This window comes from Pseudophryne corroboree, chromosome 6 (assembly GCF_028390025.1).
Source record: "Pseudophryne corroboree isolate aPseCor3 chromosome 6, aPseCor3.hap2, whole genome shotgun sequence".
Taxonomy (NCBI): domain Eukaryota; kingdom Metazoa; phylum Chordata; class Amphibia; order Anura; family Myobatrachidae; genus Pseudophryne; species Pseudophryne corroboree.
Window position 1 is genome coordinate 746,683,893 of NC_086449.1, and position 17,677 is coordinate 746,701,569.

Consider the following 17,677-nt stretch of genomic DNA (forward strand, 5'->3'; position numbering starts at 1 on the left):
CGTTTCACCTGAACCAGCTTATTGTGGTACCTGCGGCTACTAGGGACTTGGAGGACTCCAAGTTGCTAGATGTTGTCAGGGCCCTGAAAATATATGTTTCCAGGACGGCTGGAGTCAGGAAAACTGACTTGCTGTTATCCTGTATGCACCCAACAAACTGGGTGCTCTTGCTTCTAAGCAGACGATTGTTAGTTGGATGTGTAGTACAATTCAGCTTGCACATTCTGTGGCAGGCCTGCCACAGCCAAAATATATAAATGCCCATTCCACAAGGAAGGTGGGCTCATCTTGGGCGGCTGCCCGAGGGGTCTCGGCTTTACAACTTTGCCGAGCTGCTACTTGGTCAGGGGCAAACACGTTTGCAAAATTCTACAAATTTGATACCCTGGCTGAGGAGGACCTGGAGTTCTCTCATTCGGTGCTGCAGAGTCATCCGCACTCTCCCGCCCGTTTGGGAGCTTTGGTATAATCCCCATGGTCCTTACGGAGTCCCCAGCATCCACTTAGGACGTCAGAGAAAATAAGAATTTACTTACCGATAATTCTATTTCTCGTAGTCCGTAGTGGATGCTGGGCGCCCATCCCAAGTGCGGATTGTCTGCAATACTTGTACATAGTTATTGTTAACTAAAACGGGTTATTGTTGTTGTGAGCCATCTTTTCAGAGGCTTCGCTGTTATCATGCTGTTAACTGGGTTCAGATCACAGGTTGTACAGTGTGATTGGTGTGGCTGGTATGAGTCTTACCCGGGATTCAAAATCCTTCCTTATTGTGTACGCTCGTCCGGGCACAGTATCCTAACTGAGGCTTGGAGGAGGGTCATAGGGGGAGGAGCCAGTGCACACCACCTGATCCTAAAGCTTTTACTTTTGTGCCCTGTCTCCTGCGGAGCCGCTATTCCCCATGGTCCTTGCGGAGTCCCCAGCATCCACTACGGACTACGAGAAATAGAATTATCGGTAAGTAAATTCTTATTTTTCAGTGCAAGCATATTTACCTGATTATTGTGTTTCCTATTTAGAACACTACTAATCTGTGATACGGGTCCTTTCTGTTCATTATCTGACCCATTGAGGTCTCATTAATAAAAATCTTGTACTGGTCCTAGAGAAACGGATTAAGGGGGTAATTCTGAGTTGATCGCAGCAGCAAGTTTGTTAGCAATTGGGCAAAACCATGTGCACTGCAGGGGCGGCAGATATAACATTTGCAGAGAAAGTTAGATTTGGGGTTATATTGTTTCTATGCAGTGTAAGTACTGGCTGCTTTATTTTTACACTGCAATTTAGATTTCAGTTTGAATACACCCCACCCAAATCTAACTCTCTCTGCCATGTTATATCTGCTTCCCCTGCAGTGCACATGGTTTTGCCCAACTGCTAACAAAGGGGGTCATTCCGAGTTGTTCACTCGCAAGCTGCTTTTAGCAGCTTTGCACACGCTAAGCCGCCGCCTACTGGGAGTGAATCTTAGCTTAGCAAAATTGCGAACGAAAGATTAGCAGAATTGCGAATAGACAGTTCTTAGCAGTTTCTGAGTAGCTCCAGACTTACTCGGTATCTGCGATCAGTTCAGTGCTTGTCGTTCCTGGTTTGACGTCACAAACACACCCAGCGTTCGCCCAGACACTCCTCCGTTTCTCCAGCCACTCCCGCATTTTTCCCAGAAACGGCAGCGTTTTTTCACACACACCCATAAAACGGCCAGTTTCCGCCCAGAAACACCCACTTCCTGTCAATCACATTACGATCACCAGAACGAAGAAAAAACCTTGTAATGCCGTGAGTAAAAAACCTAACTGCATAGCAAATTTACTTGGCGCAGTCGCACTGCGGACATTGCGCATGCGCATTAGCGACTATTCGCTCCGTTGCGAGAAAAAAATAACGAGCGAACAACTCGGAATGACCCCCAAAATCCTGCTGCAATCAACTTGGAATTACCCCCTAAGTACTCATTGTGTGTACACTCCGTGTTCGAACTATAACATACATATATGGACCAGAACAGTTCTTGTTTACCTGCAGTGCAACATAGTTTTGCCCGGGTGCACAGTTACTTGTTGTTGTTGTTTTTTTTGCTTTACTTCCAAGTCAGAATCAGGCCCACTTTGCAGTCACCATCAAAGGCTATGCGTACAATGCAAACATGGAACTCAGTGATTTCAATCTTATTAAATAGGGAGAATTTTGATGATAAATAGACTCCTAAGTGTTTCATTTCTCCAAATGTACAGTAGCAGTGTAAGCTGTTATGTTTGGGTCCCAGCACTCACACTTGCACACTCTAGCACTATGTCCCTGTTTAAGGAAGTTGCAACATATTTATTTGTGGTGGAAAACTTTCATTATATTGTTTGTATCCACAATTTCTGCGGTGTGTGCTCTTTGCCTTTTCTCTCTGTATTTGTTTCCCCTCTGCCTGCCATGTGCTTGTTGTGTCTGCGTACATTATACAACAACATGTAGTTTTGGCACTGCACCACATAGAGCATATTTCCATTAGCTCCTGGTGCTATGGAACTGTGCATTGCTGTTTCTTATTCTAGAAGCAGTTCTGCCTGCAATATCATGGGCCGGATGTAATGGCATCCGAGTTGGCCGAAGGTGCGGTTTGCCATCCGAACTCTGACTTTTTTTTAAAGTGCAATCATTTACAATGCAAAACCATGCCTTGTAAATGATTGCCGCTTTATAAACATGTTCGCGTTCGGTCAGCAACCCGCACCTCTGTTCAACTCGGATGGCATTACATCCGGCCCCATGTGTCTATTCCCCATTAATATTCAATCTCTAATACATAGAGTACCACCTTAATGTCCCACTTCAGGTGGCGCAACTGCAAAATTGTTACCTTTGACAAAAAGATGAACTGATGCACTGTCTGAAGAATCAGAGTCGCTGTATACACATCTGTAGGTTCCAGTGTCTTTATATGAAGCCTGTAGTATTTGCACCACTGAGTTATTGCCTGGTTGTATATGTTTCTTTAGAGCCGTTGCAAGTTTCCACTTCACTGTTGCATTGCCAGAGCATATTAAAGTAACAGGGTCCCCTTTTTGTATAATGATTTCACTCACAGTCGGTTCAATGAGTGGAGCGGCCAAACCTGGAGGGGGAAAAAAATTTTTATTACATAAAAATTTATTATATTAGAATACTAAATATACATTTCAGCATATTGTATTGTAGTAATTTGCAGACGTTTAAAAAGAAAATAATATATTTTATTATTATAATACAGACAGTGGGCCTAATTCAAGGTTGATTGGAAAACAACATTTTCTCTAATGGGCAAAACCATGTGCACTGCAGGTGGGGCAGATGTAACATGTGCAGAGAGAGTTAGATTTGAGTGGGGTGTGCTCAAACTGAAATCTAAAATGCAATGTAAAAATAAAGCAGCCAGTATTTACCCTGCACAGTAACACCAACCCAAGTCTAAGTCTCTCTGCACATGTTACATTTGCCCCACCTGCAGTGCACATGGTTTTGCCCATTAGAGGAAAACGTTGCTTTGCAATCAACCTTGAATTAGGCCCAGTATGCGAATATCTACCAAAAATCTGCCCAGAGATACCCTATCAATGTTCACAAGCTACCTTGATCACACTCCTAAACTGCTGTGTGTGCAGGTGCTGATATTGCAGAGTTATATAGGCACACGCCAATGGATGACTCAGTGAACTGCCCAGTTACTTAACCAGTGGTGTCAGTTTGTTGAAATACATCAGGTATATCCAAAATAAACTGGCTACTGTGCTCACAGAGGCACCCACTAGGCGGGTACCAACAATTTTCCCTCACTGAAAGTCCGTGAGCTCTATAACACCTGCCCAGGACAATGTCGATAGAGCTACTGAGAGCTCCAACCACTTTGACAGGTTATGATGCCACATCTGGTTTGATGTGGAAAATGCACATCTAGTTCACACATGCCGTTGGGGTGCTGTTTCCATATTTTTGTCTAACCCCTGTATGCTTCACTTAACTTCAGAAGCTTTTCCATTAGATAGCTGAAAGCCTTCTTTATCCAGAGCTTTCACAACATTCTTCATTAGGCCCAACTTAATGTGAAGCTAAGGTAAAATTACTTTTTGCAGCTCAGCCAACGGAATGTACTTGATGATTTTCTCTCCAGTACTATAGGTTTCTCTCTCTGGCCACTTCTTTGTGATATAGTGATTTTTAAGGGGTGATTCAATTGTTTTTCCGGCACCCGCCTTTAGATGGTGCCCGATGGCAGCAATTCAATTGTTCTGCCATTTAGGGGCCTAATTCAGACATGATCGCGAAAACGCACAGCAGCCAATCAGGTCTGAACTGCGCATGCCAGACAGCAGATGGCTGTCTCAGCCCTGTGATTGCCTCCCCCTCCCGGTCACTGGGCGGGAGGGGGAAGGCCAGGGTGGCTGCCGTTTAGGGGGAGCGGGCGGGCAACGCAGGCGTGCCTGGACCGTTAGGGGTGAGGGCCGCAGCAGCTGCGTGACGTCACACGCAGCCGCTGCGACCCTCACAGTGAAGAGTAGCTCCTGCCAGCGCGCAGGAGCTGCACTGGCAGGGAGCTACTACTACAGTACAAAAGCATTGCCGCTGTGCGATGCTTTTGTACTTGTGGGGGGCGGGGGGGCGGGCCTGGCATGCAGGTGGACTAGTCCTGTGCTGGGCGTCCCCCCGCATGTCTGTGTGACTGATCAGGTCTGAATTAGGCCAAAGGCACGATCGTCTGCAAAATGTCTGCTTGCAGCACTCTGAGGTGGTGAGCAGAAATGTGTGAAGTGTCCCAGTTATGTGCCCAATGGCACTTTTTGCATTGCGGGCACTATTTTAGCTGTGTTAAGCCACTTTGCATGGCTTAACCCCGTGCTTTTGGGTGCTTAAAAAGTAATCAGGCAGAGGCTTGGGAGAACTGCGTGTGGTATCACGGGACTCGTTCTACACAATCGTCAGATTAACGGCCCAATATCATAAACTTGAGAGTTGAGACTGTATAGTTTTTGGCAGCAAAGCTCATTTCACCCTTTTTGGATATCTAGAAAATTGGACCCAATAGGGAACGCCATCTATAGATAACATTACCTAATATAAGCCTAAGGGTCTCTGGGGCTGATTCAGATTAACTGAGCATGCGTATGCACCGCAGTGCGCACGTGCGTCATACAACAACAGTGGTCTTCACCGGTCATCGACGGAATGGTTAGAAAAATCCGATCGCACGGGCGATTGCAAGGTGATTGACAGGAAGAGGCCGTTTGTGGGTGGCAACTGAGCGTTAACAGGGAGTGTCCAGAAAAACGCAGGTGTGCCCAGGCATTTTCAGGGTGTGTGTCTGACGTCAGCTCTGGCCCCGATCAGCCTGTTCTCATTGCACTGTAAAAATAAGTCCTGGGCTGCGCAGAGACTGCACAAAGTGGATTTTAGCAGCTCGGCGTACACATAGGATCGCACACTTGCACGGCGAATTTACACTCCACCTGGAGGCGGAGACTATCCAAATGCAGGACAGCAAACTTTGCAGCCCAGCGATCAGGTCTGAATCAGCCTCTCTCTCCGCATTGTTCCTTGAGAGGGATCCAATCTAATCCTTCCCAGTATCCTCCACGGCTCACACAAGCTGTCCGACAGCCAGACATGCGCAATAGGATTTTCAGGTTAGAAACCTGGAAGTCCTTGGGCGGAATTCAAATGTTATTCCCGCCAGAGCAGTACTTCTATTACCATTGATACTGACAATATGCCCTAAGGGGGCTATTCAGAGGTGGACGCATTGTTCCAAAAATCCCAAATGGGCTATTTGTCTTTAACAGTGCGCATGCGCGACCAATCATTATGCGATCGTATCCTTCATGATTGACAAGCGGCGCGTGTCCAGGGGCGGGGACGTGGCATTGTGGGGAGTGGACCAGGAAATGCAGGCATGTCATGGCCATTTTCGAGGCAGCCGATGATGTCGCCTGCATTTCCTGAGATCGGAAACATTGCGGCAGTACACCTGCCTATGCAGCCAGGCAATTGGAATGCGATCGCATCGTGGGTCTGCACCCCACATGCTGGGTGGCCCCTAACATGTGATTTTAGTGGTTGCAGATTTTGCTAAAACAGCAAAATCTACGACCAACTCTAAATAACCCCCTAAATGCGTAATTTTTACTATTATCTGTTCTCGTTGACACTATTCATATTTGCCCAAATTGGGCTCTGTGTTCTGCAGCCTCAACCATCCTCATCATAACTTGGATTGCATCTATATATAAAATACAAAAAAGGAGATTGACTCACTACGAAATCTTTTAAACCACAAGGCCTACAATCTGGAAACTTGGCAGGTCGCTTCTCCTTAGGTCCCAGGTGCTTGCTAAGAATCGGTTTTACAAATGTCACTGTCCATCCACGGAAATCACCAAAAATGTATGTATGTACTGTATGTATGTATGTATGTATGTATGCATGTATGTATGTATGTATGTTTGTGTATATGTATGTTCCAGCATAACTCCAGATTGCCTGCAGCAATTTACACCAAACTTGGTACACGTATGACTTACAATCTGGGAACAAACACAGTGTGGATAACACACCCCTAGCAGTCCTAGGAGGGGGCAGCAGCATCACAGAGTATATCAGGAGACAGCATAACTCCAGAATGGCTGGAGTATTGTACACAAAAATTGGTACACATATGGCTTGCAATATGGGAACAAACACTGTGGAGGTAAGACACCCCTAGCACCCCTAGGGGTGGGACAGCAGTACAGAGTATATCAGGAGACAGCATAACTCTGGAATGCCTGGACCAATTTACACCAAACTTGGTACACATATGACTTACAATCTGGGAACAAATACTGTGGGGGAAAGACACCCCTAGGGGTGAGACAGCAGCACAGGGTATTTCAGCAGACAGCAAAACTCTGGAATGCATGGAGCAATGTACACTAAACTTGGTACACATATGACATACAATCTGGGAACAAACCCTGTGGGGGTAAGACACCCCTAGCACCCCTAGGGGAGAGGCAGCAGCACATAGTATTTAAGCAGACAGCATAACTCTGGAATGCATGGAGCAATGTACACTAAACTTGGTACACAGTAGCGGATCTTGCCACAGGCAAGCAGGACTTTTGACGTCATCGTGCACCGCACATCATTGTGGCACAGACGCTAGGGGTCATAATTGGCCTCTAGTGTCTATGCATCTGAGGAGAGCAGCGGCGCCGGCGGAGGTCTGCAGCGGTCTGGAATCAGGAGCGGGGATGTAAGTACACTTTTTTTTCTACTTTTCTTTCAGCGGCGCTACAAATGGGGGCGTAACTGACCACGCCCCGTATTAAGCCATGCCCCTGACATTTTTTTATTTTATTTATTTTATTTTGCCCGGGGCGCCACAAGGGCAAGAACCGGCCCTGTTGGTACACATATGACTTACAATCTGGGAACAAACGCTGTGGGGGTAACAGACCCCTAGCATCCCTAAGGGGGGGCCAGCAGCACACAGACTATATTGGACATGCCTGATATGTCAGTGACGACAGGGCTGCATGTGACAGTGGTAGTGACATGATGTGAGGAAGGGAATGGAGGTAGCATGAACCCACACACTGAGAGTTATATAGTGGAAGTAGCAGGGTCTCCCAGCAACACAGAGTATATCAGGAGATGCATAATGTGCTGCGCTATATAAAAAACTTTAAAAAAAAATCGATAATTTCATAGGGGCACTGACATGATATGAGGAGGGAAATGGAGGCAGTAGAAAGCCACAGACAGATTTGTATAGTGGGAAGAGCAGGGTCCCTTGGGGGAACAAAAAGGGGTCCGGCCACTACACAGACTGGATCAGGGAATCAAGATATGCCTATATGCTAGATCTGCAACCAACATAAATTAACCAACAACTTTAATTCTAATTTACCCTCCTCATCCCGTAGCGAAGCACAGGTATTCTGCTAGTTTCTGATATACAGTAAATGCATAGTCTGTAGACATGTTATACCTAGGCCACTGATGGTATAGTACAATCTCATATAATACCTATGCTGTACTTATGCCACCAATACAATAATCTTTAATAGCAATCTTGCATAAAATGCTGATGGGAAAATAACTATATGGATTTTGCACCTTTCTTCCCACTCAATACTCAGGACTACCTTTCTTGCCATTTGTGTGCAGAAGAAATTGTATTTTGCAATAGTAACAAGAAATAAAGCCACAACTTCTATGGAAAAGAGATTTAAAGTTTTGATAATTGAGAAATGTCCTTACAGATGGAGAGGAGGAAGTGAGATTTGACAGTCAGTGTTACTGTTGAGGGAACTTCGCTACGTATTGTTCAGATACTATTATTTGCGACTCAGGAAACATGTTGCATAAAGACATTGAATACATGAAAATACACATCTCCTCGGCCTGACTTCTGCTTTCACACCCTTCTGTGTCCGTATTCTATCAGTCCATTTTTATGGCTTCTTGTCGTACTATAGGCCTACAAGCCAATCCAAAATTTCCTTCTCAACACCTGAGAGGCCATTAAATTAGCAATGCTGCAACTGCTTGCGATCGCATGCTGGGGGCTGCCCAGCATAGGGGAAGGCCGCCCAGCATGCAAATGCCCACCAGCGATGCGATCGCAGTTCAGTTGCGATCGCATTGCTGAATTAGGGATGCACAGCCAGGGAGGTCATATTTTCGGTCACAGCAGTCGCATGTGATGTCATGTGGTTTTACCAAAAATGGCCCACCGTACCGCCCGCGAATGCCTCTGCCTGTCAATCAGACAGAGGTGTTCGCATTAGTGAGATGCGATCGAATTTCACTGCATGCGCAGTACGGCTCCTGGGCATACTCACTGGGCATAAAATCAACAGTATGAGATCCATACTTAATAAGGCCCTGTATTCCTTATTATGATGAGTCCATAAAAACACTTTCATTCTACATCAGCTCAGCGCTTGTGGAGATCAGGCCTTGTCCCAAACTTTTAACGAGATACAGGTCACGACCAGTGGCAAGCTGGTCAGAGCAGAGATGGGACAATTGAAGATGCAGAAAATAAGTCGTCGTCCCCCCTCCATCCCAGAGACCATACTGCTTAAAAGTACTTCTCCTAAATGTCATGGGCTATTGGGCTGGTTATGAATCAATGGGTCGACCTGAAAAAGGTCGATAGTGTCTAGGTGGACCCCAAAATGTCGACAGGCAGGCACAAGGGTGACATAGAAATAAGGTCAACAGTGACAGAAGGTTGGCACGGAAAAGGTTGACATGAGGGTTTTTTTGTTTGTTATTTTGTTGTTTTCTGCATAAAATAACTGGGAACCCCAATTAGTGCACAGCGTCCCCTTGCATGGCTCTCTTCGTAGTCCACATGGATAGTAAAATATGAAAAAGTTGAAAATGAAAACAAATTTATAAAAACCTCATGTTGATCTTTTCCTATGTCGACCATTGCAATAAGGAGCAGTTCTTGGTGTGGGCAAGCAGTGCCTGCGCCCGGGGCGCTGCGGCCTGTGGGCGTGGCCGCAGGCACCGCCGCCTACCCGCACCCTGCTCCACGGCTTCAGCAGACGAAGTGGGCTGTGTGGGCGTCCGCTGCAGCCTGCTCCAGTGACAGACACTAGAGGTCATTATTGACCTCTAGTGTCTGTGCGGCGCTGCTATGGGAGAGACGTCATGACATCTCTCCCATAGAGAGGAGCCGCGGGAGGCCAGACGGAGGAGCAGCAGCAGCAGTGGTCGGGAAGCAGGAGCGGGGCAGTGGTAAGTATTTTTTTTTATTTTTGTGTGTGTTTGTAAGCGGCTACTAAGGGGCACAGCGACAGGGGGCAAAACTACTGGGGGCAAATCAACAGGGGGCACAGCAACAGAGGGCACAACTACTGGGGGCAAAGCAACAGGGGGCACAACTACTGGGGCAAATCTACTGGGGGCATAGCTACATGAGGCACAACTACTGGGGGCACAGCGACAGGGGGCACAACTACTGGGGGCAAAGCAACAGGAGGCACAGCGACGGGGCACAACTACTGGGGCAAATCTACTGGGGGCATAGCTATAGAGGGCACAACTACTGGGGCAAATCTACTGGGGGCATAGCTACAGGGGGCACAGATACAGGGGGCAAATCAACAGGGGGGCACAACTACTTGGGGCAAATCTGGAGGCACAGCTACTGGGGGCATAACTGTGGCCACGCCCCTCCCCTATGAAGCCATGCCCCCATGTTTACCGCGCGCCCCCGGCGTGCACTAACTGTTTTGCTGCGGGGTGGTGGCGCCAGTGGAAACTTTTGCACTGGGCGCCACAAGGTGTAGAACCGGCCCTGATTGCAATGTTGGCTTTTTGTCAATGTCGACCTTAGTAATGTCATCCAGATACCATGTGGCTAAGGTAAATAGCAATATTGGGACCACTGAGGTGGATGCATATACTTTACATGAGACCCACTAAGCTAACAGTGTCTATGCCATGATAAAGCTTGTTCTCAATGTGCTTGAACGTTGCATGATGCTTGGTGCTATAGGCCAAGTCAGTCGTACTTCTATTGTCGTATTCAAAGCTATGGTGTCATCCTTACTTATAAGACTTTGGGGTCTATTTGCTAAGCCTTGGATGGAGATAAAGTCGCTGGAGATAAAGTAGCAGCCAATCAGCTCCTAACTGTCATTTTTCATTCACAGCCTGTGGTATAGCAGTTAGGAGCTGATTGGCTGATATTTTATCTCCAGCGACTTAATCTCCATCCAAGGCTTAGTAAATAGACCCCTTAGTGGGTTATTCAAACTGAAATCTAAATTACAGTGTAAAAATAAAGCAGACAGTATTTACCCTGCACAGAAACAATATATACCACCTAAATCTACCTCTCTGCACATGTTACATCTGCCTCCCCTGTAGTACAACATGGCTTTTCCCAATTGCTTTTTTGGTTTGCTAACAACTCTAAATAACCCCCTTAGTTCATATAGTCTCTTAAGATATTCTGCTTCCCTAGCTGACTCTGTAAATGCCATATACTGTATTCCATATATATGCCAGTAAGCATTTGCTGGCTGCACTTCGATACAAGCTAATCGACCAAGCACCATACTCTGTTCGAGGAGATCGGGATAAATTGCTCCTGAAGATGGAGGCAAAATGGATCTTCAATTTAAACACCATTCCCCTACTTAATGAATATTTATCTTTGCAGTGTTTTTATAATCATTCCATTGGTTATACTTTCATTTGACCCGTCTACTCATTGATAAGAGTTTACATCACATAGGTTCTACGCTCCTCTCCTGGTGGATGGCTTATCCTGTTCTGCTCTCTCTCTCATAAGCTTTTATGCCTAAATAGGCTTCTATCATGCTGCTGTTGTACATTATTGATCTACTTACGTGTCTACTTATTTATTATATTGCACATTGTTTACTATTCCGCTACATGCTCATGTCCTTCACAGCCTCCGTTTATGTACGTCTCTTTACTCTGTTCATAGCTGTTGTCACTGTCTCTATGACAACCATGGGATGGTCAGCCGCACTGTACGGATCAGGCTCCATGCTGATGTCAGTGCGCCGTTGCCGGCCGGACAACACCGCAGCATGGGTGTCTTCTCACTGGCTGGGGGTTCTATTTAGGTGAGTAACGTATTGTTTTTTTTATTGTTCTTTGAAAAAGGAATTATACTTCAAAATCGTCAGAATGTAAATTGTGTCCGCAGTGCACTGTTTGTAGTTGATGAGACCATTTGAGTGCCGCCAGCCCTCCCTGTTATACTCTATCTATCTATCTATCTATCTATCTATCTATCTATAAACAATAAGTTAGTGCGCTAAAACAGTCCACCTCCCAAAGTTTGTCCATGGAACAAGTCCCAGATATAGCTGTCCTGTAAGATACCGTCCACTTAAATACTGTGGTTCCAATTGGTCTATTTGCACTTCAGAACCTTTTAAGTCAGCGTCGCCTTCACAAACAACCGTATCCAAACAACGGTAAATCTAAAAACAAACGTACCACAATAGGCGGTAAAACCACCGTAGGTATAATCATATGTAATCAAGGTGTACGGGTCTTATCCTCGCTATGCATAAATACATCACCGTCAGATGCCATTCATTGTGCTAGGCCAAACGTGGCGTCTGACGGTGATGTATCTATGCATAGAGAGGATAAGACCCATACACCTTGATTACATATGATTATACTTACGGTGGCTTTACAGCCTATTGTGGTACGTTTGTTTGAACCTTGTGATTTAAAGCTGCTCGGATAAATTAATTCTATAATGGATTCATGCACTATGGAGCACCCTTCTATTTTTATTCGAATATATATATATATATAGTGGGGGGATGAGGGTACCGGCGACTTCTGTTGTGTAAATGTGCAAAGAATAGTAGTGAAATTTATGATTTATAAGCCAAAAAATATAAAATTGAACAGACAGTTTTAATAGCACATATAAATAAAATACATAAAATTGCCAAAAAAGAATCATAAAAGAATCAAAAAAGAATCATAAAAATCCAACGCGTTTCGTCACACCAGACTTCTTCAAGGGGACCCCTTGAAGAAGTCTGGTGTGACGAAACGCGTTGGATTCCCTGCAGTGACCCCCTTGCCTATTTTAAAAGCTAAGTCCTTACCTATATAGCTTTTTACCTTTTTACCTGATCTTGGATTTTTTATGATTCTTTTTTGGCAATTTTATGTATTTTATTTATATGTGCTATTAAAACTGTCTGTTCAATTTTATATTTTTTGGCTTATAAATCATAAATTTCACTACTATTCTTTGCACATTTACACAACAGAAGTCGCCGGTACCCTCATCCCCCCACTATATATTTCTCTGGCAGCACTGTACTAGTGTTGCAATCTTAAGGGGTGGCAGACACCTCTAACAAGGTTTGTTGTGTTTTTAGTATCTTTTAGCAATTTTTATTACAGCAATTTTTTTATTACTGAGATCATACCCCACAAGTGGCGCTGTATCATCCTTTGCAACATATATATATATATATATATATATAATTGTAGTAGAGACTCGGCACTCCACATTTAAACACACCTCCATTCAAATATATACACACACACATATATATATATATATATATATATATATATATATACACACACACACAATCTACTGTGGGTTGTTTCTTACTTGACCTGCTTACTACTGCGCCTGCCTATAGAAATAGATGTCCCGTGTAGGAATGATAATCCTCTTCATTTGTTCCCCAGTTGGGATTACAGAATGATTTGAGAGTAGAATTTCCAGCCAGGTAGACTTTTCCAGGAACTGTGGTTTATTATAGTGCACAGAATAAAGGACAGCCATAGTCACAGATACACTTGTAGTAGCGGAGTAAGAGCATAGCATACAGAGGACCAGTCGGTCATGTACTGTATGTATGTTGGCACTTGGCAGCAGGATTTTGTAGGGTACCACATAGAGCTACAACTGTGGCACTCTAACACAGTGGGATGCACAAATGAAAGTACCTACGGCCATCTTTGTAAAGGAGTGGGCAGATGCTTCATGGTGATGCAACGTGGAGGGAAGAGTAGTAGCGCACCTAGTATTGCAACAACCAATAAGTATTCTGTAGTATTACAGATGACAAACCATTATTTGGATTGGAGTAAGTGGTGTTTAATTATAGTATGTGGTGTCTGTAATGATTTGGGGGATTCCATAAAGGTATGGAAAACGGGACAGCAAATACATACAGTATCGGTAGATAGGCCCTACAAGTTGCATGTAGTCCAGTCTTCACAATGAAATAAGATCTGATACACCAAAAATCATACTTATCAACATATTTTCAGTCGGCCCGGCAAGCAATATATGCTTATGGATGAATTCACACAAGGTCAGATTGCATTTGGAACTTATTACATAGACATCACATGTACTGTATATTGTATAATGAATATTGGGGGTCATTCCGAGTTGATCGCACGTAGCAACTTTTTGCTGCTCGTGCGATCAACCTGACGCCGCCTATGGGGGAGTGTATTTTAGCATAACAGGGCTGCGAACGCTTGTGCAGCCCTACTATGCTAAAAAAGTTTCCAGCAAAACAAGACCAGCCCTAGACCTAATTACTATTTGCGATGGATCCAGCAATACAGGACCCAGATTTGACGTCAGACATCCGCCCTCAAAACGCCTGGACACGCCTGCGTTCGCTGGACCAATCCCGGAAAACGGTCAGTTGATGCCCCGACACGCCTTCCTCCTGTCAATGTTCTTACGACCGCTTTCCTCGTTCCCGGCATCGTTGCCTGGCGACAGCTGTCGCCGGGCAATGCGCCGTCCCGACCTGTTCGCAAGCAGCGAAGAACCGCTGCGTTCGAACGGGTCGGAATGACCCCCATTGGGCTGAGTGAGAAGAAAAGAAATATCACAGCAAATTGTTGCAAACAAGAAATCTTGTATTGCAGGCAGCAAAGTCAGTATCAATACAAAATTCCCCAAAATATATTGTTACTAATGTTATATAGAAATATCTTGTGGAGCTAGACATGGCCTTTGGGTGGAGAGTGGCATGCTCTCTTGTAAATTTACTTTTCCGTGTTGCAAGTTAAGTTTAACTTAGCGAGCCACACGTACTGTAGGGCCTAATTTAAGGTTGATTGCAAAATAGCATTTTCCTATAATGGGCAAAAACATGTGCACTGCAGGTGGGGCAGATGTAACATGTGCAGAGAGAGTTAGATTTGGGTGGGTTATTTTGTTTCTGTGCAGGGTAAATACTGGCTGCTTTATTTTTACACTGCAATTTAGATTTCAGTTTGAACACACCCCACCCAAATCTAACTCTCTCTGCACATGTTATATCTGCCACCCTGCAGTGCACATGGTTTTACCCATTAGAGGAAAATGTTATTTTGCAATCAACCTTGAATTAGGCCCATAATGACAGGTATTCTGTTACAGAATAGACAATGTGGGGCACAATATATTGCGTACAGGCCAGTGTTGGAGGCATTTTAGCTACGTAATGTGTGAGTCAGTGCAGTGGCGTATCTATAATGGGTGCAGGGTGTGTGGTGCATATTCTGTATATTTGACTAGTACACCTGCTTTGGCCTCCTCAGAAGAAACACAATTTTCTCAGAGAAATCACCAGAAAAATGGCACCAGCACAGTGCCAGAGTCTAATATGCACATACGCCAACATGAAAGGGGATGACATTAAATAATACAATTTGTATGTGATATCTGTGATGTGAGTGTATTAGAATTCTTAATATTTGTAGACACTCCCTTACTAACATGTGTAAGCCTGAATCTTCAGTGATGGTCCCTAGGACCAGGGGGATGCTGGGAAGTGGGTGGTCCAGTGTGCAGTGTGCCTGGAGTTGGTGATGGAATAAAACAGCACAGCAGTGAACTCACATGTCTCTGTGTCCTTATGACTGGATTTACAAACATATGAACAAAACATGGTGTCAGAAGAAGTATAACTTGGACTGCTAGTGCTCTCAGAGTGTGAAAGAATCTTGCAGAAGTATGTAAGGCTGTGATACTCAGTGTCTGCAAAGCCTGCCGTGTGCTCCTCTCTTCAAACAGTGAGTAACCATGGATAAACTGGCTCCTCCAACCGGCATGCTGATGTCTGGTAACTTGTCTGAAAACTGGAAAAGATTTAAGCAAAGGTTTAATATATATCTTGCTGCATGTTGAGCTGATACGGAGGCTGACAAAACTAAGGCATCCATTTTCCTCCATGTGATAGGAGAGGATGTGCTGGACATTTATAATAGTTTTCAGTTTGCTGAGGGGCAGAATATGGTGCTATCTTCTATAATGCAAAAGTTTGATTACTTTGTGCCAAGGAAAAATGTGACATATGAAAGATATGTTTTTCACATGTGATCAGAAGTCTGTAGATGGATTTGATCAGTATGTTACAGAGCTGCAATCGTTCAGTAAAACCTGTGAGTTTGGTGATTTAAAGGATTCACTGATTAGAGATCATATTGTCTGTGGAATACCTGATAATGAACTCAGAGAGAGAGACTGCTGAGAGACCATGACCTAACACTAGACAAGGCAGTAACTATGTATAGATCTGCAGAAATAACTAGATTTCAAGCCAAAAATTTACACAAGGATGCTGATGGGGCTGTCCATGTAGTGCAGAAAACAGAGCCAAGCAAACCTCCATTCTCAAGAATGAAGCAGTCTAAGCCACAGTCTAATAAGGAAATGTGTAGTAGATGTGGAAATGCTCACAATCCAAAAAATGTGCCCGGCTTATGGTAAAACCTGCATGAAATGTGGTAGACTTAATCACTTTGCCAAATGCTGTAAAATGAAAAGTGAAACAACCAATGTGCATGCTGTTAAACAAACAGAGGAATTCTTTGTGGATTGCGTTGAACTTTGCAGTGCAGATAAGAAAGAATGGATTGTCCATTTAACTGTGAGCGAGATTGTCATTCTCTTTAAGCTTGATACTGGCGCGCAGGTGAATTTAATATTGTTTCAAGACTATAAGACTTTTAGAGTAAAACCTAAAATTCATCCAGCCAAAGTGAAAGTTACAGGGTACACTGGGGAGGAAATTCCTGTGAAAGGTACATGCTTAGTGACACTGAAATATAAGGGACAACAGTTTAAAACATCTCTACTGATTGTGGATAAAAATGTGCAACCGAATCTAGGATTAAGTTCTTGTGAGAAACTAAGCTTGCTAAAGAAAGTTTTTATGGTGACATCACAAGTAGAAGATGACTGCAAATCGATGTTTACAGAATACAGAGACTTGCTTGAAGGTCTAGGTTGTTTGCCTGGAGAGAATAAAATAAATATAGACACGCAAGTTTCTTTAGTGATACACCCCTGTAGAAAAGTGCCGTTTGCGCTGAGAGAAAAACTGAAACAAGAGTTAAATTCCATGGAAGCCTTGGGTGTGATACAGAAAGTTGATGAGCCTACTAAATGGGTAAGCTCCTTAGTAATTGTTGAAAAGAAAAATGGACAACTCAGAATATGTCTAGACCCCAGAGATTTAAACAAAGCTATTAAACGAGAACATTTCAAACTACCAACCAGAGATGAAATCATGTCGCAATTTGCGGGAGCAAAATGGTTCAGTAAATTGGACGCATCTTCAGGATTATGGCAAATGAAGCTAGAGGAGGCCAGCTCAAAGCTTTGTACATTAAATACACCAGAAGGTCGATACAGATTTCTTCAACTCCCATATGGAATATTGTCTGCTCCAGAAGTATATCACAAAGAGATACACAGGAGTTTTGAACATATTCCAGGTGTTGAAACAATGATGGATGACATTATTGTCTGGGGATCTACAACGGAAGAACATGATTCTAGATTGAGACAAGTAATGGAACTTGTCAAGAAAGTGAATCTAAAGCTAAACAAGGACAAATGTGAATTTGGCGTGAATATACTTACCTTTATGGGCGACGTGGTTTCGGATCAAGGTGTAAAACCAGATCCAAGGAAAATATCAGCCATAGTGAACATGGAACGTCCTAACAACAAAGACGACGTCAGAAGATTTCTAGGAATGATTACTTACTTATGAAAGTTTATTTCTCAACTCTCTGAATGAACAGCCTCTTTTAGATGGTTGTTGGACAAAGATAACGAGTGGATGTGGTCACATGAACAAGAAGAAAGTTGGCAAAACTTGAAACA

General features: G+C 44.1%; 1 protein-coding gene across 1 annotated transcript in view; it reads right to left on the minus strand.

Moving 5' to 3' along the window:
- The window catches only part of CSF1R (colony stimulating factor 1 receptor), a 222,467-nt gene that overhangs the window by 120,084 nt on the left and 84,706 nt on the right, over positions 1 to 17,677 (minus strand). Inside the window, exon 2 of the mRNA XM_063928516.1 lies at positions 2,855 to 3,109. Within this exon, the coding sequence (XP_063784586.1) occupies positions 2,855 to 3,109 (255 nt within the window). The remainder of the gene's footprint in view (positions 1 to 2,854; positions 3,110 to 17,677) is intronic.